The following is a 24,872-nucleotide window of genomic DNA, read 5'->3' on the forward strand; positions in this document are numbered from 1 at the left end:
GTTAAGACTCTCATAATTTCTCAGTAGTTTCTGTTACATCATGTAGATGAGAGCCAATTCTGACCCATCTTGCATGCAAGAGCTTTAAGACCGCAGAGTAAGGAATGATGAGAACCTCAGGCTTTTTGTAGTAGTAGTAGTAGTAGTCGTAGTAGTAGTAGCATTAGCAATAGTAGTAATAATACTATTAAAATTCCTATACCACCCTTCATCTGAGGATCACAGGACAGTTGGCAATATAAAAACACAAAAATGCAAAACATAGTAACAAGGGGGGGAATATCCCCCATGGTACTTATTATTTATTTATTGAACAACAAAAACAGGCAGTACACATGAAGAGGGGGAAAAGCAACATTAACAACAAACGAATATAAGCTGAGGCTTTCATAACTTTCTACTCCCCCCTCCACAGAAGTATAAGACTCCTCTAGACCACAGTGGATTCTACCCCAGAGTTTTAAGCTGGAGTTTGGGAGCTTTCAGCCCATCCTCTCTAACCCAAAACAATGATAGATAAATAAATGATACAACTGTCATAATTAAATGTTGCACACAATAAAGTCACTAAGCTAAGCAGAAACCATAGTAAAATACATCAGAGTACTGTAAAGAGCATATGTAATCAGAAAGGTTTGTTGAGCTGCATTTTTCAAAGGGTGATGCGAGGTTAACATAAGAATTCACGGAGGGGGAGAGAAAATCAGAGGTGGGGTAAAGAAGAAGAAAGGAAAAGACCGGGTAGGAAAAGGGGGGGGGGGAGAATAAATAGCAACAGTAATAATATTCTTAAAGTAAGATGCAGGCCAACAGCATCTTGTGTTTCAGTTCTGTACTTCTGGAATTGTTTCTGGATAGGAATTCCAAAAGAGTGTTCTGAACTTCTTCTTGGAGGAAACTGAAGTGCTGACACAAAACCCCACACATACACTTAGTAGATAGATAGATAGATAGATAGATAGATAGAGAGAGAGAGAGATAGATAATTTATTACACTCGGAGACCAGCTTTTAAAACACACTTGGGGGTACAATCCCAGAAGGAAAACAAACATTTAAAACAATGTACAACAATAAATTTAAAATTGATAAATGTGATAAACGTATAGACACTTAAAACGTTAAGATTAGCTACCGCAGAGAGATGACCCAGAGTCACCCATGGAAACGAGTTTGGGGATTTTCTTGATGAACTAGTTTGAGTTGGGGGATGATCTGCACCTACAGATCTGTACACAGAATCTGGCGACCATCCAGGTCGTCTTATGATCTTTGCCTAACAGGAAAAGGTCGAATTTTTGCTTTTCCGGGAGGTCAGCGAGCATCAACAGCAGGGAATCAATGGTCTTACTTCGTGCCTCTTCGTAAAAGGGACATCTAAAGGATAACACTTAGTAGAAGACTAGAAACATAACCTCCCGACCCCTCTCACCTTTCCCTCCCCCCCTCTCTTTTCTTCCTAACCTAACATTGTATGTAACACTAATGCCTCGCACCAAATGAAACTGAATTGTAGAAAACACAACTTGAAAAAAGAGACAACACACGTGTTTTGGTACACCAAGAAATCTATCTATCTATATAAATTGCAGCACCTCTGGCCCCAAATCTCAGCCTTTAATGAACCTCACAAGGAGAGGGAGGAAGAGGGTGGTGGTTCTGTTGTGGCATGTGGGGTGTGTGTTTCTGGTCACACCCTCTCTCCTTGGCAGATCCTCCGCTTCATGGGCGACCCCCGCCTCAACGGCACGCAGGAGGTCCTCTTCGGGAACTACATCGTGCAGAAGGGGCTGTCGATCCCAAGCCTACGAGACGAGATCCTGGCCCAGATCGCCAACCAAGTGTGGCGCAACACCAACGTCAACAACGAGGAACGTGGCTGGCTCCTGCTGGCCTCCGCCTTCAGTGCCTTTGCCCCTTCCCACAGCCTGGATAAATACTTGCTGAAGTGAGTGGCACCGGCTGGGAAGAGCAGGGAGAGGAAGAGCAGAGGACTACTAGCTGCATTGGCTGAGGTCTGCCTCCAGTGTGGAAGGCATTATGCTAAGGTTACCAGACGTCCCTGTTCCCCAGGGAGAGTCCCCGGATTTACCGGATTTTCTACTCTATAAGACACACTTTTTTTCCTCCTAAAAAGTAAGGGGAAATGTCTGTGCGTCCTATGGAGCGAATGCACTGGACGGCAGAGGGATCCCTCAGCTGCCGCTGCAGTCACAAGCCGAGGGATGCCTCCGCAGCCAGAGCCATGGCTCCTGTCCGTTGCTCGCAGTAAAGCTCTGCACAGCTCTCACTTAAGCAGGAGCAGCAGAGAGCATGTCAGCGGCTCTTGCTCTGCTGGCTTTACAGTGAGGTGGGAGGAGGGACGGACGGGAGCCATGGCTCCCGTCTGCCCCTCCTCCCGCCTCACTGTAAAGCAAGCAAAGCACCTGTCCCAGTGTCTCCTCCTCCTCTTCTTGCTCCGGCGTCGCCTCACTTTACAGCGAGGCAGGAGGAGGGATGGGCAAGCAAAGTAACAGCTGCACAAAGGGGGACAGAAGCCATGTAAGCGGCTCTCACTTTGCTTGCTTTAAAGTAAGAAAAGCGAGAGCCGCTCACACGCTCTGCGCAGAATATTTTTTTCCCTTGTTTTCCTCCTCTAAAAAGTAGGTGCGTCTTATGGTCAGGTGCGTCTTATGGAGCGAAAAATACAATGCAGATCAGTCCCCATACAAAATCCATTGAAGTTGAAAAGTGTCCCCAGATTCATTGAAAAAAATCTGGTAACCTTACATTATGCCCCTGAATACCAGCTGCTAGAAATCAATGACAGGTGGGGAGAGTACTCTTGCACTCAGGTCCTGCTTGTTGTCTTTCGTCGAAGACAGGTTGGAGGGTATGAACTTGTCATTCAGCTGGAAAAGCTTGTCGGAATAAAAATATATTCAATAGTTCCTAGAAGGTACTAGCTTCTAGTGGGCTCCCAACATATCTCAGCTGGGATTATGTTCCACAGAACAGGGGAGCCACACTGAAAGCCCTGCTCCATGTTACTGTTGAGCACGCTTCTGAATTATTTATTTTATTTATTTATTATGATTGATTAAATCTGTTAGTCGCTTGGACTCTCCTTCCTTAGAGGGTTTTAAGTATCGGTTGGATGGCCATCTGTCATGTATTATCTTATTAAGATTCCTGCTCTGCAGGGGGTTGGACTAGATGACACTCGGGGTCCCTTTCTGACTCTACAATTCTGTGATTCTATTATTCAAACAAACAAAGAAACAAAGAAACAAACAACCCCACATAGATACATTAAAATCAAGAGGGGAAAGAAATACATTAAAAACATCCCAACCACCGCAGATAGTTAAAGACCAAAGGCCTGCTTATAGAGGAAAGATTTTGCCTGGCGCTTAAGGAAATGTAATGAAGGTGCCAGGCGAATCTCCCTGGGGAGAGCATTCCACAAATGGGGAGCCACCACAGAAAAGGCCCCGTTCTTATGTTGCCACCCTCCAGACCTGTCGTAGAGGGGGACACACAAGGAAGGGGCGCACAGATAATTTTAGGCTTCAGTTCAGGCTTGGCCAGTCTAGCTCAGTATTGTCTACATACCATCCTTCTCCAACCTGGTGCCCTCCAGATGTTTTGAACTACAACTCCCATCACCCCTAGGCAGCACAGTTGTGTGGCCATGGGCCCTGCCAGGGCTTTGTTATTTTGGCATCTGCCTGAAGGTGCAGGATCCTAACACCAGGCTCTGCTCCCCGCTTGGCTTATTTATTCTCCCAGGATCTCTGTTTTTCCTCCCCTGCAGATTTGTTTCCGACTACGCTTTTGACGGCTACAAGCCCATCTGCCAGCACAAGCTCATGCAAGCCATGGCTCAGGCCCAGGATGGTGCTGAAGGCGCCCGGGCCTACCCACCCACCCTGCTGGAGTGGGCAACCAGCCGGGACAGAGTCAACATGGCCCTGGATGTTTACTGTTTCAATGGTGAGAGCCCTGGTTACCCAGGAATCAAGGTGCAGAGGGCAAGAAATAGGCTTGGATTATGAGGACAGGGAGGTGATAGCCCTGTCTAAGGCACTGAGCTCAGCCCCATTGTCTCTTTGGCCTAATGGGAACCTAGGAAGCTGCCTTATGCCTAGCGGTGAGGGAGAAACGAGGTCCTTTCCTTTGAAACTCACACCTCCCTGGATATTGCAGTGCAGGTCTCCAGCCAGGTAATGTTTACGAAAATACATATGTGCATAAAAACACATATATTAGCAAAAAACAAGATACAAAGATGCATTATATTAGGGAAGATTGTATTGCGAACGTGTCTACACTGGGAGAAATTTGCACTAAAATTTTGGTGAACTTTCAGGAGGGCTTAAAAAAGAAGAATTCAGAATAGAATCACCCACCCCTATTTATAATGAGTCAGGCCTTTGATTCATCTAGCTCGGGGGGGGGGGGGCAACTTCCAGGAGACTGCGATCTACTCACAGAATTAAGAACTGGAAGTGATCTACCCCCTTTTGTTGAGCTTTGTTTAGAGAGGGGGGAAAGCCCCATTTTATTGGGGTTCAGGGACGAGAGTCAGGCAAAATTGAAGGGGGAGTGGGATTAGTCACTTACCAAAAGATCGCTAGGAGCAATCTGCCTCACAGCAAAAACTCCATCATACGTTCCAGAGATAATGCAAAAATGGAGGGGGGGCGAGGGGCCGAGGCCGGATCCTCTTCGGCTAAAGCAAAGGAAAAGGAGCCTGTTGGACATCCCTGATCTAGCTCAATATTTTTCTACACTGATTGGCAGCGGCTCTCCAAGGTTTCAGATGGGACATTCGCAGCCCCACCTGGAGATGTTGGAGACTGAACCTGGGACATTCTTCATGCAAAGCAGATGCACTACCACCAACCTACACCCCTTCCCCAAATATTATTATTATTATTATTAGTAGTAGTAGTATTGTTGTTGTTTAGTTGTTTAGTCGTGTCTGACTCTTCGTGACCCCCTGGACCAGAGCACGCCAGTCACACCTGCCTTCCACTGCCTCCCACAGTTTGGTCAAACTCATGTTGGTAGCTTCAAGAACACTATCCAACCATCTCGTCCTCTGTCGTCCCCTTCTCCTTGTGCCCTCCCTCTTTCCCAACATCAAGGTCTTTTCCAGGGAGTCTTCTCTTCTCATGAGGTGGCCAAAGTATTGGAGCCTCAGCTTCAGGATCTGTCCTCCCAGTGAGCCCTCAGGGCTGATTTCCTTAAGAATGGAGAGGTTTGATCTTCTTGCAGTCCATGGGACTCTCAAGAGTCTCCTCCAGCACCATAATTCAAAAGCATTAATTCTTCGGCAATCAGCTTTCTTTATGGTCCAGCTCTCACTTCCATACATCACTACTGGGAAAATCATAGCTTTAACTATACGGACCTTTGTTGGCAAGGTGATGTCTCTGCTTTTTTTTTTTTTGCAGAGACATCAAAAAGCAGAGTATTAGTATTAGTATTTGAATTTATATAACACCCTATACCCAGGGGTCTCTCAGAGCAGTTCACAGAACAGAGGTATTTAGAGGAACACATTGATCCTTTGGTGTGAACACTGGATCACAGACCTATGCCAGAGATTTCAAAAATTCTGCCTCTTTAAGCCAGCAACCTCTGATTGTGTGCAGAGTGCTTTTCTTTTTCTGATTAAACCCCCCCCCCCCATTTCCCATTAGAAAAGAAAAAGCACTCTGGACATGACCAGAGGACAGATTGGCTTCGAACCCATGTCCATACAGTGATTCCTCTGAAAGGGATCTTCTTTTGAAAACGAAATAAAAACAATACTACCACAGTGCTATCCAATGATCATTTTGTCCTGAGGATAGGAGAGATCCAACTTTCAAAGTGTTTTTTCCTTTGCTGTTTGTCCCTGCCGACTTACTAGATAGTTTAAATTGATGCTTATTTTTTAAAATGAAAACCACTTGCATTAAATAGCTCTTTGTTTTTACCACGACAGGAGATCACTTCTGTTGCCCCATCCATTCCTGGACCACCGGAGAAAACCTTGCTGAAAATGTACTGAAATACAGGTAGAAGGAAATGAAAATCTACTGGGGGTGGGGCAGGGTCTGCTTGTTGGTGTCCCCATTCCAGGGGAACTGTCTAGCAGAATCAGAAGCCAAAGGGCCTGATACAAAACAGGAAAGGAGCTGTCCAGAAGGCAGCTAGACTAGGAGCAATTCCAACGAGAGTTGGAGAACTGTACCTGGCTGCTCCAGGCTTCCTAGGGTCCTGATCCTGACCATTATTATGGCATCAGTCCCTCCTTCTGCACAGAACTAGGAGAGAGGATGCCTTGTGCTGCCAAATGAGTACACACAGGTTCTGCTTTCTGAATGCAATGAGTTCCTATTAAATCACTCATTAGGCGAGCATTCACATAAAGAGCTGTCAATTTTCATTATTCCCTAAGGAAACATTTTGAATCCATGATTTGTCCAGTCTCTCTCCCCACTCCCTGCTTGGTTTTTTTTCTGAAATGGCTGAAGCCAACCAGCAAAAGAGAGAAAAAGGGAAACCTGATTTGTCCAATTCCTCCTGCTCCATGATTTGTCCAACCTCCCTCCTTCCTTGCATGGTTTCTGCCCAAAAATGGTTGCTGCCAACCAGCAAAGTATAAGCAAGGAAGTAAGGAAGAGGGCAAACTCTGGCTGTTCAGATACCTGACTTAGCTGTTTGTGTAGCAAGGTTTGGGGCATAATTCTTTGTGTTCAGATAACTGAATTTGTGGCTATTGCGCCTTCTGATAGCAGGACCTGTATATACTGTACCAATGGTACTATGACCAATAGAATCTGGAGACTCAAAAGTTGATGAATACATCCAGGGTGGAGTTCTTGTTATTAAATATACCAAGAAAAAAGCACACCAAAAACTCAAATAGAGATTACAACTCAAACATGTCATGTAATGTTTGATACTTCCAACTGATGAAGGTGAATACATCGAAATAGGACCCTGTCCTGGTTTCTGATCCATAATTGACTTCTGACTTCTGCTCAATGATTGAAGCTAAGATCTTCACGTCAAATCTTACTATGGACTAACATGAACTTATCTCTACTCATAAGCTCTTATCTTTAATACTGTAACAAATTATTGTGTTATACATATCCTCATGAGTTTGAGTTTGTAATCTCTGTTTGAGTTTGTAATCCTTGTCAGAATACATACTTTTGAATGGATTAGTTTTTGTTACAGTTGGCTATTGATTTACGAGTAGGGACCACTCCCACTTTTGAAACTTACATTGGCCAGAATTCTTGGTGTGCTTTTTTCTTGCTAAATCCAGGGTGGGGCACATTAGGTCGCCTGATCTGAATGTTCGCCAAATAGGGTATTGCCCTGGATTGTGATGTCAGGGGTTCCCTCTCCTCACCCCCCCACCTTGGTCCTCTAATGGGGTCCTCTGCTCAGGAGGTCTCGTCTGATTCCAGTTCTGGGAATGAACTGCTCCTGACAACTGGGCATTCAGTTGAAGTTACCTTTTGGGACTTTGAACTCTGCTGATCCCCAGTGCCCTACTCCTTCCTGGATTTTAAGCACCCAGAGCGGCTCAGGACTGATCCTTCTTCACAGGGGGCTTGCAGAGGGATGGCGAGGCTGGTCAGTCGCCATGAAGGACGGCACCCAGTGGGCTGAGCTGGCCGGCCACGACTACGTCTTAGATCTGGTGTCTGACCTGGAACTCATCCGTGGCTTCCCAAAGCATAAGTCCTACTTCATGGTTGCCTCAGAGGTGCCGGAGAGAAATATTGGCGGCAAAGCGTAAGTAGCAGAGGCGACTTGCTAGCTCTTTCTTTGAACAGTTCAGTGCAGTTTCAAGAGCATGTGGACACAGGTTGCGGAAGATTGTTGGAAGGACAGGTCTTGAAGAGAACAAGACTGGGTGCCATCTTAGCATGGAAGTGCCCAACCCTTGTGCTTGGGATGCCCAGAGATTAGGGACTGCACTGCTGCCAGAAGCTTGCTTTCTGTTTTTCCCTGAGGGATAGCTAAGTTGGTAGAGCATGGGTCTAAGGGCTGTGGGTTCGAGTCCCACGTTGGGTGAAAGATTCCTTCATTGCAGGGGGATGCACTATACGATCCTAATGGTCCCTTCCAGCTCTATGGTTCTGATTCAATACAGATGTGAAATTGCCCTGATGTTATCCTGTTGTTGTTGTTTAGTCGTTTAGTTGTGTCTGACTCTTCGTGACCCCATGGACCAGAGCACGCCAGGCACTCATGCCTTTCACGGCCTCCCACAGCTTGGTCAAACTCATGTTCGTAGCTTTGAGAATACTGCCCAACCATCTCGTCCTCTGTCGTCCCCTTCTCCTTGTGCCCTCCATCTTTCCCAACATCAGGATCTTTTCCAGGGAGTCTTCTCTTCTCATGAGGTGGCCAAAGTATTGGAGCCTCAGCTTCAGGATCTGTCCTTTCAGTGAGCACTCAGGGCTGATTTCCTTAAGAATGGAGAGGTTTGATCTTCTTGCAGTCCATGGGACTCTCAAGAGTCTCCTCCAGCACCATAATTCAAAAGCATCAATTATTCGGCGATCGGCCTTCTTTATGGTCCAGCTCTCACTTCCATACATCACTACTATGGTAGAGATAACTAGGATGTTATCCTAGTTGCTGCCATAAAGGATGTGGCTTTTGGTTTTGATGAATCTATGCCTTTACCTTGAATACCAGTCAGATCTGTTCATGGTCAGGATCTTCCCATTTGCTAACCCAGTCTTAGGAAATATTTCAATATGTCCACTTCCAAAAACATGAACAATATGAGCCAAAAAAAGGGGGAAGGTACTAGTAATAAAGGGTGTTCAGCAACAACAAAACTATTTTAAACATGTCAGAAAAACCGAGAACCCTTTAAAATATGAGGCTCTTTTAAACTCAGTGGCACAGCCAACAACACTACCACTACTTTCAGCCCCCCAGGCACCCCCTTAGCAGCAGGGGTTAAAACCCCCCTATGCCATTCACAAGCTCATTTTGGAACACAACCCAAAATGGGAAGGAAAGGAATCCCAAAGAGCACAGCACCCACATAGTTCTCTGCAGAGTGTACCCACAGCCCTCCCTGGACAAGCGTTCATGACTCGCCCTGGGAGGGCAATAATCTCTTCCCAAGCAATGAAAGGGAGGGGCCACGACAGGCAAAACAACGCAGCCCATTCCCTTGTGGACAACCTTCCAGGGTGGTGGGTGGAGCCAGAGAGGGGGAAATGGGCGGAGCAACAGCTGTGACTCTTGCCTTCGTACAGGTTACATTTCAGCATGCAGAAAAGCAGAGGTTTCGACACGTACCCCTCCACCCAAGCGAGCAAGAGGCATTATTCTAGTTTAGGCACATGCTCCTGCCATGCAAAAAGCACTTAAGGGCACAAAGCAGGGCTCCTGATGGGGGCACTCTTGAGTTGGGCTTAAGGAGAGTCCCCAAGGCTGGATAGAGAGGACAAGCAGCCCACAGACTGGAGGTTCTCCACCCCCGTTGTAGAGTTTAGAAGAACAGTGTGCAAGCATGAAACTCTGCATGTGCTGAATGCCCCCTGCAAATAATAAATATTTCCAGCTGGAGTTTTATTTTACCTTGACATCTCCCCCTCTGCTCACTCTCTCTTCTCTTCTTGGTGCCCCCCCCCAATTTGAAACATGGTGTTGTCTGCCCTCTCTCCTCCTCCTCCATCTCCCATTGCTCTCCTTCCCTTTTATCCTTAGAGTATTCAGACACAGTTTGGATTCTGGTGAGAAGGTTCCTCCTCCGCCACTTATGAAGGCCCCTACGGTGGCCCCCACCAACCTGCCAGACTCAGAAGGATATTGCAGCCATGGTAAGGACCAAGGGTTCGTCCACCCTTCACTGGTCCTGCGCCTAGAAAGCAGGTTTTCTGCTTGTTTTGTGCTTTCTAGGCATGGATCCAAGCGGTTTTACATTTGCCCTGCTGCTTTCATTGTGAAACCTGCTCTTTAGCGCTGAATTGGAGCAAACATCAATCACGGAAAACTTGATTGACATTTGCTCCGATTCAGCAGTAAAGAGTAAGTTTTCCTGAAAGGAACTGGGAGGATGAGTGAATGTATGGACAAGCCCTGAGCTTGCCTCTGTGTGTGTGTGTGTGTGTGTGTGCACGCGCGCACGCATGACAGAAGATCATAACATCGCTCATAGAAAAATGTCACCCCCCCCTGCCAGCCACCTGATGTCACCCATTTTTGTTAAATTATTTGAGGGCATTTGCACCCTGCTCTTCAGCCAAAAGGACTCCCAGAGTGACTTCCATGCAGTCAATTAAAACCAGGCAATCCCTGCTTTGCAGACTTGCATTCCAAAAAAGAAAAGAAAAGCACAGTACACAAGGGTAAAAGCGACAGAGAGGGTAGATTGGGAATCAAACTCAGGCACCAATTCTTAAACAGTTGCTCTTATAAATGACCAGCTGGCATTGGGCAGGGGCAGGACCTAGGCTTTTGGCAAAGCTGACCCTTCAGAGTCCCATCTCTCCCACTGAGGCAGCCTGATGGAATGGCTGCCCCCAGCTGGCAGCTGAGGGAAGAAGAGGCCGGATGGAACATTTTCCTTTGCCTGCATGGTTCAAACTTTTTGTGCTGCCTCTTTGCGAGTCACAACAATCAGCTGACGGCCATAACGGTGTCTGGGTGGCAGAAGCAGCATCTGTTGAAAGTCCCTCTTTGTCCACTATCCCCCCTCCTTGCCCTGTGATATTTGTTTTATTGGATTTGTACAAACTAAATACAACAATAACAATAAAGAAATAACACTCAAAGCCAAACGGAGGCAAACTCAGTTAGCCAAGACCCCTTTGCTTCCATTATGAAAGTATCAGTTATATAAAAGATGGGTTAACCCAGGATGTCATTCCACCGTGATCTGTGTGGGGCAGGTGGCTGGTAATTATGTTCCTTCGTCATAGCAGATGTTAAAAATTTCTGCCTGTCCACATCAAAAGGATCAGCTTGAATAGTGTTCACCTGTACCTTCCTTTGTGCAGTCAGTGTTCCATCAAAGCCACAGACCATAGTGGTGGGTGCAAAGTTTCAAACGCATTAGAAACCGGGGCTTGCCAACTCTTCTACTACCCAGCTTACAGGAGCCTCATCCTCCATTTCTGATTAATCGCCCTGGCAACCCTGATTTTTGGGCTGAGGGACCCCACGGGAATCATCACATTATGAGGACTGCTTTTTGGCTAATTCCCTTTTATTTGTCTTTCTGAACCCGGAAGCAGATTCGGACACGTTCAGCGAGCCCCGAAGCCAGAAGGGGTTGGATCATTACCTGGACAGTCTTTTTGACCCTGTTCTGTCCTATGGGAATGGGGTAAGGAAAGCGCCGGCCCCTCCCCAATCCCCAGACGCAAAGTGGAGGCTACACAGTCAGGCCCAGTGTCCTATTTCCCAAAGGACACCTAATTCTCAGAATGCTGGAAGGGAGATTTCTTCTGGTGTTAGCGGCCAAAGAAAGGTCTCTCTCCCAAGTGGTAAAGCAGATTGTTCTGAACCTCAGATTTTAAAGAAAGAAAAGAAAAACGAAGCAGGAGGTGAATGCACAAAATTCTGAGGTGTGCAAGGCAGCAGTGTTGTCTGGATTCTCTGTCAAACGTGGCAGCAAAAAGGACAGCAATTTCCAGGCTCAACAGCTAGTGAGGGAACAGTTACCCCGAAAGCAAGACAAGCACACCCCTACACACAAACCACTGCACCAAATGTTGGCATGATGCAGGGACAACATTTGCAACAAGGCAGTATGAAAATACCTAGATAGGGAGACTGGTTCCCATTCAGGACGTGGAGTTTGTCATACTGGGGAAAGCCCTAGAATTTTGGCCTTATTTCATTTGCGCCACCCTCCTCCCCCCAAGTGCCAACGCTTATTTGTTCTGTCCGGGCCCAGGAACTGGAGAAGCCGGCTGCCGTCTCCCACAGGATGAAGGGAGGAGGCCAGATTGGAGCGGGGAATGGAAGCCAGAGCAATGGAGACGGTGTACCAGCTGAGGGACCCCAAACAGCTGGTGAGTGTAGGTAGAGCTACCTTCCATGGCCAAACGGTGAGCAACCTAAGTGAGGTCAGCTGTGAAACAATGGATGTGGAATTGTTCCCTTGGAGAAAAATCGAGAGAAAGCTTCCTTTGGCGATTTCTTCAAAGTTTTCCTAGAGCAGCGGCAGCCAATCTGGTGCCTTCCAGAAGCTGTTGGACGGTTTGTCCCAGTTGGCATCGCCAATGGGCGGACAGGGGGCTGGGAGTTGTAGTCCAACAAGATCTGGAAGAGGCACATGTTGGCTACGCCAGTCCTAGGGAGGGGTGCTCTCTGTCCTCGGACACCTTTGAAACATCCAAGGAACATCAAAATGACAACAATTCGTTTCGTTTATGAATCACTTCCCATTAGGCTTCCCAAAGCAATGTACAGTGGTACCTCGGGTTACATACGCTTCAGGTTACAGACTCCGCTAACCCAGAAATAGTACCTTGGGTTAAGAACTTTGCTTCAGGATGAGAACAGAAATCCTGTGGTGGCGTTGCGGCAGCAGTGGGAGGCCCCATTAGCTAAAGTGGTGCTTCAGGTTAAGAACAGTTTCAGGTTAAGAACGGACCTCCAGAACAAATTAAGTACATAACCAGAGGTACCACTGTACAATGCAATAAAAACTTATTTAGAATAATTGGATATAAAAGAAAAAGCTGAAACATTTACATATGCAAGACATTTAAAAACCAATTTATAGATACAAAAACAACTTTAAGCATACACATATAAAATCAATTCAAATTTGATACAGATATTAGCTGGGATTAAACCTACGACCTTCTGCATGCCAAGCAGGTGCTCTTGCCCTGAGCTATATCTCTCCCTGACCACAGCACCTGTCACCCCACCTATGTAAAAAAAAGTCCTTATTAACAGCGCCTGTGTACCACAGAATAACTGACCTTGTTTCTATTCCCCGCAGCAGCAACAAATGAGGCCTTGCTGTTGGCACAGCAAGCTTTCCGTAACCAGCAGGAGTTGCTTCTGGTAAGTAAAGGCAGGAATCAGGAGCCATACATGGGGGACGATGGCATCGTTCGAGGTTCTGGATAAGGAATGAGCTATCTAATAGAAGTAATGCTATAAAAGGGCTGTGCATTCCTACGTTTGATGAACTGTGCTTCCAGTTCTGGCCCAGTGCCCTGTCCTGTTTTCTGTTTCCCCATGTACAGCATTCACAAGTGACATGATCAGCAAACAAACAGTCTTCTTAACCTCATTTCTGTGACATCTAAGTGCAACCACAATGGTCCTTCCTTCCTTCCTTTTGCTTTTTCTCCCTGGGATCATAGGATGTGCCTTTTAAAATTGGCCACTCTCTCTTTTCCGTCAGGGTTCCTGCACCTTTAACTGCCGCTTGGCGCCCTGCTGTTAAAAGCGCAGGAGCCCTGCTGGAAAAAGAAGGGTGGCAACCCTAACCCCTGCCCTTTCTCTCTGGGGCAGGCTCAACACATGTCCCAAGTGGAGGCTCTCCGTCGACGGCAGCAGGCCGCTGTAGCAGCATTGGCCGGTGCAACCTCACTCAGTGCAAGCCAGTACTCCAGCCCCAGGTCTCCCCAGCACAGAAGCCCTTCCAGGACCCAGAAGAGCGACACCTATGATGCTGGGCCTCAAGGGGGTCTACCTCCCCAGGTGAGTCTCTTATGCGTACAGGTGATGAGACACAAAGAAGATGCCTGTGGTCCTCGGTTCTCTGGTCAGTGGCTAAATACGAGGTGGACGGCCCTCTGGTCTCCCTGTTACCCAGAGATGGTTGTTGAGCGCAAGACATAGCTGGCAGTGACACAGGGCTGCATTTCCCCCCAGTCCATCACTGGTTGCAGCGCCTCCTCCAAATGTTGGAATGGCCCCCACCCTCTGTCCGTCTACCTCATCACTGCCATTATTAACAACTGCTGCCACCGCCGCTGCTCCCCCTCTTCATTTCTGCCACCTACTTCCTTATCAGACAGAGCCACTAAGGAAACAGGCAAGGACAGCTACTGTGCCTCTGTCTTGCCCACAGCTGTTTCTTCCTTCTTTTTATATTTTTTATTTCTTTTTGTGTAATAATTTTTATTAGTTTTCAGTTACAATAACCCAATAAAAGCCTCATTGTCACAATACCAAATTATAATACAATTAATAATGCCAATTGTTCAGATGCCAAATTATATTATTTTGTTGCCTAGAATTGCTAGAATTGATTATTTGATAATTTACTTTTAACTCTGCATTCCAGTTACACACCAGTCAGAATAACAAACCCTTCTAACCTTCCTTTTTAAAAATAATAATAATACTGCTTTTATTTATTTTCATGATACAAAAGATAAATTTTGAGAAAACAATTGTTACAACAGTAAACAACAAATAACCTGTCCTAATAAAATTACAGACTTTTATCATGCCATGTGTTAAAATTTCAATGGATTGGTCTAAAAGAACACGCCACGTTTTCCCATGAGTGCTGGGTGGATTCTTGCCACAGTCTGAACAATTTATGTATTCAATAAACATTTGCCATATGTTATAAAAGGAATGTGGATTGTGTTTGCCCTTTGCTACTCTCAGCTGACATGTTAGTTTCTCAGCCATGCTATTGTTACACCAAGAATCAATCTTCAGCCCAACACCAGATTTCCAACACCAGTATGGTAATGGTCAATAGAAAGGTTAAGAGGTCATCTTTAGGATAGTCGTGAACAGACGGGATCCTAAGCCCAAGTAGAGCCAGTGCAGGGGACATTTCAATTGTTTTGTTGTATATCAGGCTTATTTCTTTGAAGACAGCATTCTTCTTTGAAGATGTCACAACACCACCACATATGGTAAGGTGTACCTTTGACTGTGCATGACCTCCAACAATTGGGATTGACTTCCTTGCATGTTTGGGATAGCCGCACTGGTGCATAATGCCACCCTTCTAATTCCTGCCAAGCCAGAACAAGGGCCAAGTGAGCAAGCGAGTTGTAGTGGCGAAGAAGAACAGACGCAGGGGGGTCGTGCCAGTGGGTCCCCCTGCTCTGGTGCATCTCCTCAACAGTTATGCCAGCCTTTGATGACAACCCTAGAAGGTTGCACAGCTCTGGCTTGTGCCCTGTCCTTGGTGCCCTCGCGGCCCAGAGGCTGCTTCCCTCACCTCTTCTGAGACACTGCGTGCTTTTGCTGAAATCTTTGTGCCCTCCTTTAGGTGACCTCGAGCTGCCCGACACTGGATATCTCTCTGCCCGTATTCATTTCACTCACCTCCAAAGCTGGCCTGGCCATCACCGCTGGGTTTTGTTTGTTTTTTTTCAAGCTGCGTGCCCAGTCGGGAACGGCAGGTCTTCAAATCCACAGTTCTGCGGTAGAGCAATGGACCAGGTTTGGTGGAGCTGGGGAGGGTAGGGAGCAATTTCAGGAGGGGCTCTGGGCACACCCAAATATCCAGGGAATGGCATTTAAGTGTGGGGAGAAGACCCAAGAGAGGGCTTGAGGATGGTCTCAGTTTGGACTAGGTGGCTCAAGAGTACTGTTCTAGATTTTGTTCTAGCTCCCAGCTCCAGAATTCTGAGGCTGCGACTCATCCCAGTGTTCAATTTCACCCCCTCTGTGGCAGAGAGAAGCCGAGAAAGGGCTGGTAGACGGCACTGCAGCATCACCGAGCCTTACACAAGACATGCCGTTCTTTCAGAAATCTGGTAAGGAGTTTCTGTTTTTGCCAGTGGTGGCTGGGGCCAGATGCAAAACAGGCAGAGCAACGAATGCAATTTTTACCTTTGCACGGTAGACTATTTTCTATTGACACTCACCCCCACCCCCGTTCAGGGAAGCAGGGAGGCATTATCAGAGTTGAATGACGCATGCCAGCCAGGGAAAAGCATGTGGGGTGCAAGGCATGGCTGGGTGTGGACTGGGGAGAGTTCAGAGAGCCAGAGAGAAAGGCCTGGAGGCCAACATGTGGCCCCTGGAGCCTGAAGTTCTCCAACCCACAATTTACACAAACAGGCCACTGCTGTCTCGCTTCTTTTTCTGTCCCTCCTTGCGCAGATCCTGCCTCCAGGCTGCACGCTGGTGAGCTTGTCCGCCACTCCAAGCTGAACTCGGAATACATTCCGGAGCCGACGCAGAACATCCGCAACATTATCAAGCAGTACCAGCAACCTGCACGCATCCCAGAACCTATCAGGTCAGATCTAGCCTCACGAAAGCTGGCACCTCTTCCAGTCTTTAAGCCCCGGACACACACAGTTGTGCCAGCTCTTGCTAACATGGAACCTACATGTGCAAATAATGTCAGAGACTGGCAGGACGCTGGAGGGTGCACACCGGGGGGAAGGGGGCTGGCGTTTGACTTGGGAGAGGGGGACAGTGATTTGTGGGGACCTGTACCAGCCAGGAGGCAAGAGTCAGAGGCAGGGGAAGCTTCAGAGCTGGAGAGTGGAGCACGGGATGGGTTGGAAGAAGAGGAGAAAGAGGCAGGTCAGGCAAGTGAAGGGCTGAGTGCTTCCTCATCCTCTCCCACACCGCTGTCTCGCAGAACCAGGAGGGGATTGAAAAGGGTGGAGCAGAGGCAGCTGCCACACAGGTGCGGTCTCCGGGTGCGTGCATGCAGCCCATCAGGGGAAGGTACATAAATTTGGTGGAGGGGGAGTGGTCCCTGCTTTTGAAGCTGCTCCATAGAGCAAAGACCTGGGAATAGCTGCCAAGACACTAAACTGGTTTGCATGGGTATTCAGAGCTGCGGAAACCGCTGCAACTGTCAGCTTTGACAATAAATGCTGTGTGCATTATTTTGGCTAGGGAGTGTACTTGAGAAATAATATTACCAATAAATAATAATAGCCGTACAAGTTACCATAGGCCCTCCAGGTGTCCAAGTAAGCACCCACCTGAAATGGATGCCTATATGAGATATGTCTGAATGTGGCCGGGAGCAGTGAGGTCCATGGTGTAATAGACGGCTGGTGTTTATGCTTCCAGCTTTGAAGTTCAAGTCTCTCAGTGCAGTCGCAAACCACCGGCTTGCTTCGCAATCTTGAACTCTCAAGACGGTGCTTGTGAGGGTTCTACAGGGTGAGTCCTTTAAAAGAGGCCCCATGGAACATGTGTACTCTGTATCCACAGGGCCTCTTTTAAAGGATTCACCCTGTATTAGGGAGCTGGAGAGGAGTGCTTGCTTGCACGAATCCCTTGGCGGTTCTATACACCTCCATTTCTTTGCAGGAAGGAAGGCGGGAAAGTATTTGTGAAGAAAATGGATCCCCACGAGGAAGCCTTGATGATCCTGAAAGGACAGCTGGCAGCCACGGAGGCACCAGCGCGCCCTGCTCCGGTATGGTTGGGGTACATGCTGAGTACATGCATCACAGGAAGGCAGGGCCGTCTTGTGGATTAGGGAAACAGGATGCTCTGCGAGGAAGCGCCAGTTGTCTGTATCTATGCGGTGCCGGCCAGCCCCACTGGGCTCAACCCATCCTGAGGGTCTGTTTCAGGATGGGGAGAGGAAAGCCAGGGGTGCTGCAGGCAGTGGGCTGCCCTGTGATGGGCCAATATCAGTGGAAGTCACCTTGAAGGTGAGACGCCAAAGGGACTTATCCCTCTGCTGTCTCCCCTTCTGGGACACCATTGAGGAGCCAAGGACTGCACCAACATGGAAGCGGCAGAGAGCTGGAAGGTCCGGGAGTGAAAGGCAGGGAAGCGGAGATCTCCCAGGGTGAGGAGACAAGGAGAGGAAGGTTCCCGGGGTGGGAGAGCGAGTGGATCTGTTGTTTTCTGTAGGTGGCCAGGACTAACAGCTACCTTGAAGAGAAGATTCTGTACCTGTGTGTGACCTTTATATTTTGGATACCCTGCTGCAGATTTTCTGCTACCTCTGTGCTGTTGCTGCCAAGAGAATTTGTATTTTGTTACGTACTCCTTATTGTAATTGTTGCTGCTGTTGTTTTCCTTTTGCCCTACCTTTCTGACTGGGTTGCCCCAGTTGTAATTGTGCTTACATAATTGTTTTTTGCTTTTATGTTGAATAGGTTTTACATTATGCAATATATTTCTGTTGTGGGTTCTAAACTGCCCTGTGGTCTACTGACAAAGGGTGGTATATAAAGTTTAATAATAATAAGAATGATAATGAGAATTAATAATTCTTGTAATAATAATATTTATTTATTTATTTATTTATACATACATACATACATACATACATACATACCCCACCCATCTGGCTGGGTTTCCCCAGCCACTCTGGGCAGCTTCCAACAAAACACTAAAATGCAATAACCTATTAAACATTAGTAGATAGGTAGCCGTGTTGGTCTGCCATAGTCAAAATAAAAAATTCCTTCCAGTAGCACCTTAAAGACCAACTAAGTTAGTTCTTGGTATGAGCTTTCGTGTGCATGCACACTTCTTCAGATACACTGAAATAGAAGTTGCCAGATCCTTCTATATAGTGAGAAGGTGGGGAGGGGTGTTACTCAGAAGGATGGTGGGAATGGGAGATAGGCAGATAGCTGGGAGAGCCTGTTGACGACTCTTAACGACTGTAATAGGTCTTACAGGAAAAGGCAAGGGGTGGGAAGGTGAGAAATGGTTTAGTTATGTATAGTGAGATAAGAATCCAATGTCTTTGTTAAGCCCAGGTCTTTTCATGGTTTTAAGTTTGGTAATGAGTTGTAATTCAGCAGCTTCTCTTTCCAGTCTATTTCTGAAATTCCTTTGTAGTAAAACAGCTACTTTGAGATCTTGTATAGAATGCCCTGGGAGATTGAAGTGTTCTCCTACTGGTTTCTCTGTTCTGTGATTCTTGATGTCAGATTTATGTCCGTTTATTCTTTGGCGTAAGGTTTGGCCTGTTTGTCCAATATAGAGAGCTGAAGGACACTGTTGGCATTTGATGGCATACACAATGTTAGACGATGAGCAATTAAATAGTCCCGAGATGGTATGTGTGATGTTGTTGGGGCCAGTAATGGTGTTGTCCGGGTGTATGTGGCAGCAAAGTTGGCATCTGGGTTTATTGCAGGCTCTGGTGCCAGTGTCTGTGTTAAGTCTGGTTGTAGTATTATTGTGGGTTAGGAGTTGTTTAAGATTGGGTGGCTGTCTGTAGGCAATGAAAGGTCTTCCTCCCAGAGCTTGAGAAAGAGAACTGTCATTGTCCAGGAGAGGTTGTAGATCTCTGATGATGCGTTGTACTGTTTTAACTTGGGAGCTGTATGTGATGACTAGAGGTGTTCTGTTATTTTCTTTTTTGGGTCTGTCTTGCAGCAAGTTCTCTCTGGGTATCAGTCTGGCTCTGTTGATCTGTTGTCTAACTTCATCTGCTGGGTATTTTAGTTCTGAGAAGGTTTGCTGTAGATCCCTTAGGTGAGAGTCTCTGTCTGTAGAATTGGAACAGATGCGGCTGTAACGTAGTGCCTGGCTATATACAATGGACTGTTTGGTATGTTTGGGATGGTAGCTAGAGGCATGTAGATATGTTTGTCGGTCAGTTGGTTTGCGGTATAAGGTGGTGTCTATGCGCCCATCCTGTATTTTTATAGTAGTGTCCAAAAAATGTATTTCTTGCATAGATTGATTCATTGTAAGGTTGATTGTGGGGTGAAAATCATTAAATTTCTGGTGAAAGGTGTCCAGCGTCTGTTGACCATGTGTCCAGATGATAAAAATATCATCAATGTATCGCAGGTACAAAAGAGGTTTGAGTGGGTAGGAGTTCAGGAAACGTTGTTCTAAATCTGCCATGAAGATGTTGGCATACTGTGGGGCCATGCGGGTGCCCATTGCTGTGCCGCTGATCTGAAGAAACAGGTCATCACCGAATTTGAAGTTGTTGTGGGTAAGGACAAATTGGCAGAGTTTGGTGGCAAGGTCCGCTGTGGTTTTATCTGATATGGTGTTCCTTATGGCTTGTAAACCATCGTTGTGTGGGATGTTGGTGTACAGAGATTCCACATCCATAGTAGCTAGTATAGTGTTGTTGGGAAGATTATTTAAAGATTGTATTTTCCTCAGAAAATCTGTGGTGTCACGTACATAGCTGGGAGCATTGATGGCATATGGTTTCAGAACAGAGTCCATATAACCGGAGACACCCACTGTAACAGTGCCAATACCTGAAATGATGGGGCGTCCTGGATTTCCTGGTTTGTGTATTTTGGGTAGAAGATAGAAAGTTCCTGGTCGAGGTTCTGTTGGTGTGTTGGTGAGGATCTGTTCTTGGATGTGTGGGGGTAGCTCCTTAACAATCTTGTTTAGTTCTTTCTTGTATTCTTGTGTGGGGTCTGAGTCCAATTTTGTGTAAAAGGCGGTATTGGAAAGTTGTTTGTGAGCCTCCTGAATGTAGTCAGTTTTGTTCATGATGACGACAGCTCCACCTTTGTCTGCTTCTTTAATTATAATGTCTGGGTTGTTTCTGAGATTATTTATGGCTCTCCTTTCAGCATGGTTTAGATTTTGTTGTAAGTGATGGTGTTTTCTGGTCACATCTGTTTGGATTCTGTGGCGGAAGCAGTCAATGTACAAGTCTTGACTTGTACATTGACTGCTTCCGCCACAGAATCCAAACAGATGTGACCAGAAAACACCATCACTTACAACAAAATCTAAACCATGCTGAAAGGAGAGCCATAAATAATCTCAGAAACAACCCAGACATTATAATTAAAGAAGCAGACAAAGGTGGAGCTGTCGTCATCATGAACAAAACTGACTACATTCAGGAGGCTCACAAACAACTTTCCAATACCGCCTTTTACACAAAATTGGACTCAGACCCCACACAAGAATACAAGAAAGAACTAAACAAGATTGTTAAGGAGCTACCCCCACACATCCAAGAACAGATCCTCACCAACACACCAACAGAACCTCGACCAGGAACTTTCTATCTTCTACCCAAAATACACAAACCAGGAAATCCAGGACGCCCCATCATTTCAGGTATTGGCACTGTTACAGTGGGTGTCTCCGGTTATATGGACTCTGTTCTGAAACCATATGCCATCAATGCTCCCAGCTATGTACGTGACACCACAGATTTTCTGAGGAAAATACAATCTTTAAATAATCTTCCCAACAACACTATACTAGCTACTATGGATGTGGAATCTCTGTACACCAACATCCCACACAACGATGGTTTACAAGCCATAAGGAACACCATATCAGATAAAACCACAGCGGACCTTGCCACCAAACTCTGCCAATTTGTCCTTACCCACAACAACTTCAAATTCGGTGATGACCTGTTTCTTCAGATCAGCGGCACAGCAATGGGCACCCGCATGGCCCCACAGTATGCCAACATCTTCATGGCAGATTTAGAACAACGTTTCCTGAACTCCTACCCACTCAAACCTCTTTTGTACCTGCGATACATTGATGATATTTTTATCATCTGGACACATGGTCAACAGACGCTGGACACCTTTCACCAGAAATTTAATGATTTTCACCCCACAATCAACCTTACAATGAATCAATCTATGCAAGAAATACATTTTTTGGACACTACTATAAAAATACAGGATGGGCGCATAGACACCACCTTATACCGCAAACCAACTGACCGACAAACATATCTACATGCCTCTAGCTACCATCCCAAACATACCAAACAGTCCATTGTATATAGCCAGGCACTACGTTACAGCCGCATCTGTTCCAATTCTACAGACAGAGACTCTCACCTAAGGGATCTACAGCAAACCTTCTCAGAACTAAAATACCCAGCAGATGAAGTTAGACAACAGATCAACAGAGCCAGACTGATACCCAGAGAGAACTTGCTGCAAGACAGACCCAAAAAAGAAAATAACAGAACACCTCTAGTCATCACATACAGCTCCCAAGTTAAAACAGTACAACGCATCATCAGAGATCTACAACCTCTCCTGGACAATGACAGTTCTCTTTCTCAAGCTCTGGGAGGAAGACCTTTCATTGCCTACAGACAGCCACCCAATCTTAAACAACTCCTAACCCACAATAATACTACAACCAGACTTAACACAGACACTGGCACCAGAGCCTGCAATAAACCCAGATGCCAACTTTGCTGCCACATACACCCGGACAACACCATTACTGGCCCCAACAACATCACACATACCATCTTGGGACTATTTAATTGCTCATCGTCTAACATTGTGTATGCCATCAAATGCCAACAGTGTCCTTCAGCTCTCTATATTGGACAAACAGGCCAAACCTTACGCCAAAGAATAAACGGACATAAATCTGACATCAAGAATCACAGAACAGAGAAACCAGTAGGAGAACACTTCAATCTCCCAGGGCATTCTATACAAGATCTCAAAGTAGCTGTTTTACTACAAAGGAATTTCAGAAATAGACTGGAAAGAGAAGCTGCTGAATTACAACTCATTACCAAACTTAAAACCATGAAAAGACCTGGGCTTAACAAAGACATTGGATTCTTATCTCACTATACATAACTAAACCATTTCTCACCTTCCCACCCCTTGCCTTTTCCTGTAAGACCTATTACAGTCGTTAAGAGTCGTCAACAGGCTCTCCCAGCTATCTGCCTATCTCCCATTCCCACCATCCTTCTGAGTAACACCCCTCCCCACCTTCTCACTATATAGAAGGATCTGGCAACTTCTATTTCAGTGTATCTGAAGAAGTGTGCATGCACACGAAAGCTCATACCAAGAACTAACTTAGTTGGTCTTTAAGGTGCTATTAAACATTAAAAGCTTCCCTAAACAGGGCTGCCCTAAACAGGGCATGTTGTGGATGTGCAAATGCAGCTCTCCTTTCCATCTGGTCCTTGGGATTCTCTCTGGACTACCCCTCCACACACCAGTCACTGTCATAGATTTACATCCCGTTGAGTGTTTTAACCTGGCAGGAATGTATCTTGAACTCAGATAACAATGCCTTTTGCTTGCCGGCATGGAGAATAGAGAGCTGTGTGCACAGAAACTACATCTACTGCACCAAGGTGAAATTTGTATCCCTTGCTCCACCCACATTTGTCTCTGGCTCCACCCACCACTGGCTCCTGGCTCCTGGAGGCTTCCCAGCAGGGAATGTAGCCCTTGGGCTGAAGAAGGTTACCCAGTTCTGATTTAGGGACCCACCTAGGAAAGAAGACAGTAAAAGTGCCAGCCCCATGTGTGTTGCTTGTTCCTGACCCCCCCAGGTGGAAATAATGACACATGATACAGTTATTAAGGTTAATGGGCTAAAAAAGGCCACAACTTTATTGGTTATAGGTGATGAGTGGTATTGGCTTAGGCATTGGTCCTAAACGACTAAATCCGACACCAGCCCGTCTGCTTGAAGTCCAGGAAGGGTTAACCACCAGTAGGGGGAGTCCTGCTCAACTAGGAACTCCTCCGGGGTCTCCGATAGGGGGCCTGCCTTAGGCCCTAACCTCCTTAGGCTTCGGACAGGGCCATGCCCCCCGGAATCCTTTAACGGACTACCCTTCAATATGTGGGGCAGGTGATGGCGCCACCTCCCCTCTTCCTTCTACAGAACAATACCAATGCCTAACCACCAATTCCCAGAAAGTTGTGACGATTTGCCACGAGGTAGGTGAAAACCAAGTGGCTGGTGCCAATTTGCCAAGTGGAAAAATTCTTACCAGGCCCCTCAACAGCGACCAACCAAGTTCCATAGCACCTTATATGGTTGGAGGGTGGGAAAACAGGAACAGCTGGCGGGCAGCAAAGAGGGAGATCCTTGGCCGCGTCCTGCCTTTATAGGGCAGGCCACGCCCCCGAACCAGCCGATTGACCGGCTAGGGGGTGACGTGGCCAGGAATCCCCCCAATCGCGGGGCCACTAGGGGGCGCATCGGAAGATGGCTGACAGTAACATCTCTCCGACCCACACGAGGTAATTTGGAGGCTATGATGGGAGTAATTAGCCTCCCTACGCCCCCCCAGGATGGTGGGGGGGGGACTGCCCTTGCGTGCTGTGCCCTATACCACCCCCTAATTTGTGGGGATGGGGGCACTAGGCACAAAGCCCTCCTGTGGGATTTCGGCGCTCCTGGACGCCGTCCCTGATCCGCGCCACTAGCTGCAAGAACTTCAAAAGAAACAATTTGGATGAAGGAATGCACATATTTCAAGGAAGGAGGGGGAGTAAAGACTGCTAACAGAAGAGATCTCTGATAAAACAAGACAAGAATAAATCATGAGAAGATACGCCAAGATACGGTATGGCAAATGACTGATGGGGGAGGGGGGAAAAAACTTTCCTTTCTTTCCTTATGTGATTAAACAAGAATCCCCTCCCCTCACAAGTCAGAATTGTCGTTTTAAGGACTTAAGCTGTGGATTTAAGGCTGTGTGGAAATAAACTTTCGAACCAAAGCATGTTTTAAGAAGAGCGTGGAATGTATAAGGGCTTTGGAATGACGTAGTTAAAAATGCCATCGCCATATTGGGAAGTTCTGTCGGAGGTCTTGAGTCTGGGAGGAGAAATAGAGAAATAGAGCTGCTTTTATATTGTGGGTGAAACTCCTCAGAGGGACTTAAGAGTGACAGTTTTGCGAGATTAATGATGGAAAGAGTGATGTTATCTATGAAGGCGATGATATATGGAAACCATCTCGATTTGAGGATTGGAAGAACGGAAAAATTCACACAGGATTAATATTGGTGTTTATCGGCTTAAGGAGACTATCAGAAGAGATCATAAAGAAAAAAGAGAAAATATATGAACAAGATGTGATGTGGAAACAGCAAGATAAGACTGGATAGAGTTATGAACTCTGTTTGGACTGATTTGGTCTGATTTGGACATTAATGCAGTAGCAAGAAGATGATCAGAATCCCCCTTCGGATCTTGAAATATGGGTCCCCCCAACAAA

General features: G+C 46.5%; 1 protein-coding gene across 1 annotated transcript in view; it reads left to right on the forward strand.

Moving 5' to 3' along the window:
- Nucleotides 1-24,872, forward strand: part of MYO15A (myosin XVA) — a gene marked incomplete at its 5' end in the record, with an annotated part of 105,975 nt that overhangs the window by 42,468 nt on the left and 38,635 nt on the right. Inside the window, 12 exons of the mRNA XM_083476186.1 lie at nt 1,712-1,947; nt 3,796-3,974; nt 5,977-6,049; nt 7,599-7,787; nt 9,729-9,841; nt 11,255-11,349; nt 11,923-12,040; nt 12,982-13,046; nt 13,503-13,691; nt 15,640-15,721; nt 16,071-16,209; nt 17,247-17,355. Of these exons, the coding sequence (XP_083332312.1) occupies nt 1,712-1,947; nt 3,796-3,974; nt 5,977-6,049; nt 7,599-7,787; nt 9,729-9,841; nt 11,255-11,349; nt 11,923-12,040; nt 12,982-13,046; nt 13,503-13,691; nt 15,640-15,721; nt 16,071-16,209; nt 17,247-17,355 (1,587 nt within the window). The remainder of the gene's footprint in view (nt 1-1,711; nt 1,948-3,795; nt 3,975-5,976; nt 6,050-7,598; nt 7,788-9,728; nt 9,842-11,254; nt 11,350-11,922; nt 12,041-12,981; nt 13,047-13,502; nt 13,692-15,639; nt 15,722-16,070; nt 16,210-17,246; nt 17,356-24,872) is intronic.

This window comes from Podarcis liolepis, assembly GCF_965112155.1.
Source record: "Podarcis liolepis genome assembly, chromosome: 14".
Classification (NCBI taxonomy): Eukaryota; Metazoa; Chordata; class Lepidosauria; order Squamata; family Lacertidae; genus Podarcis; species Podarcis liolepis.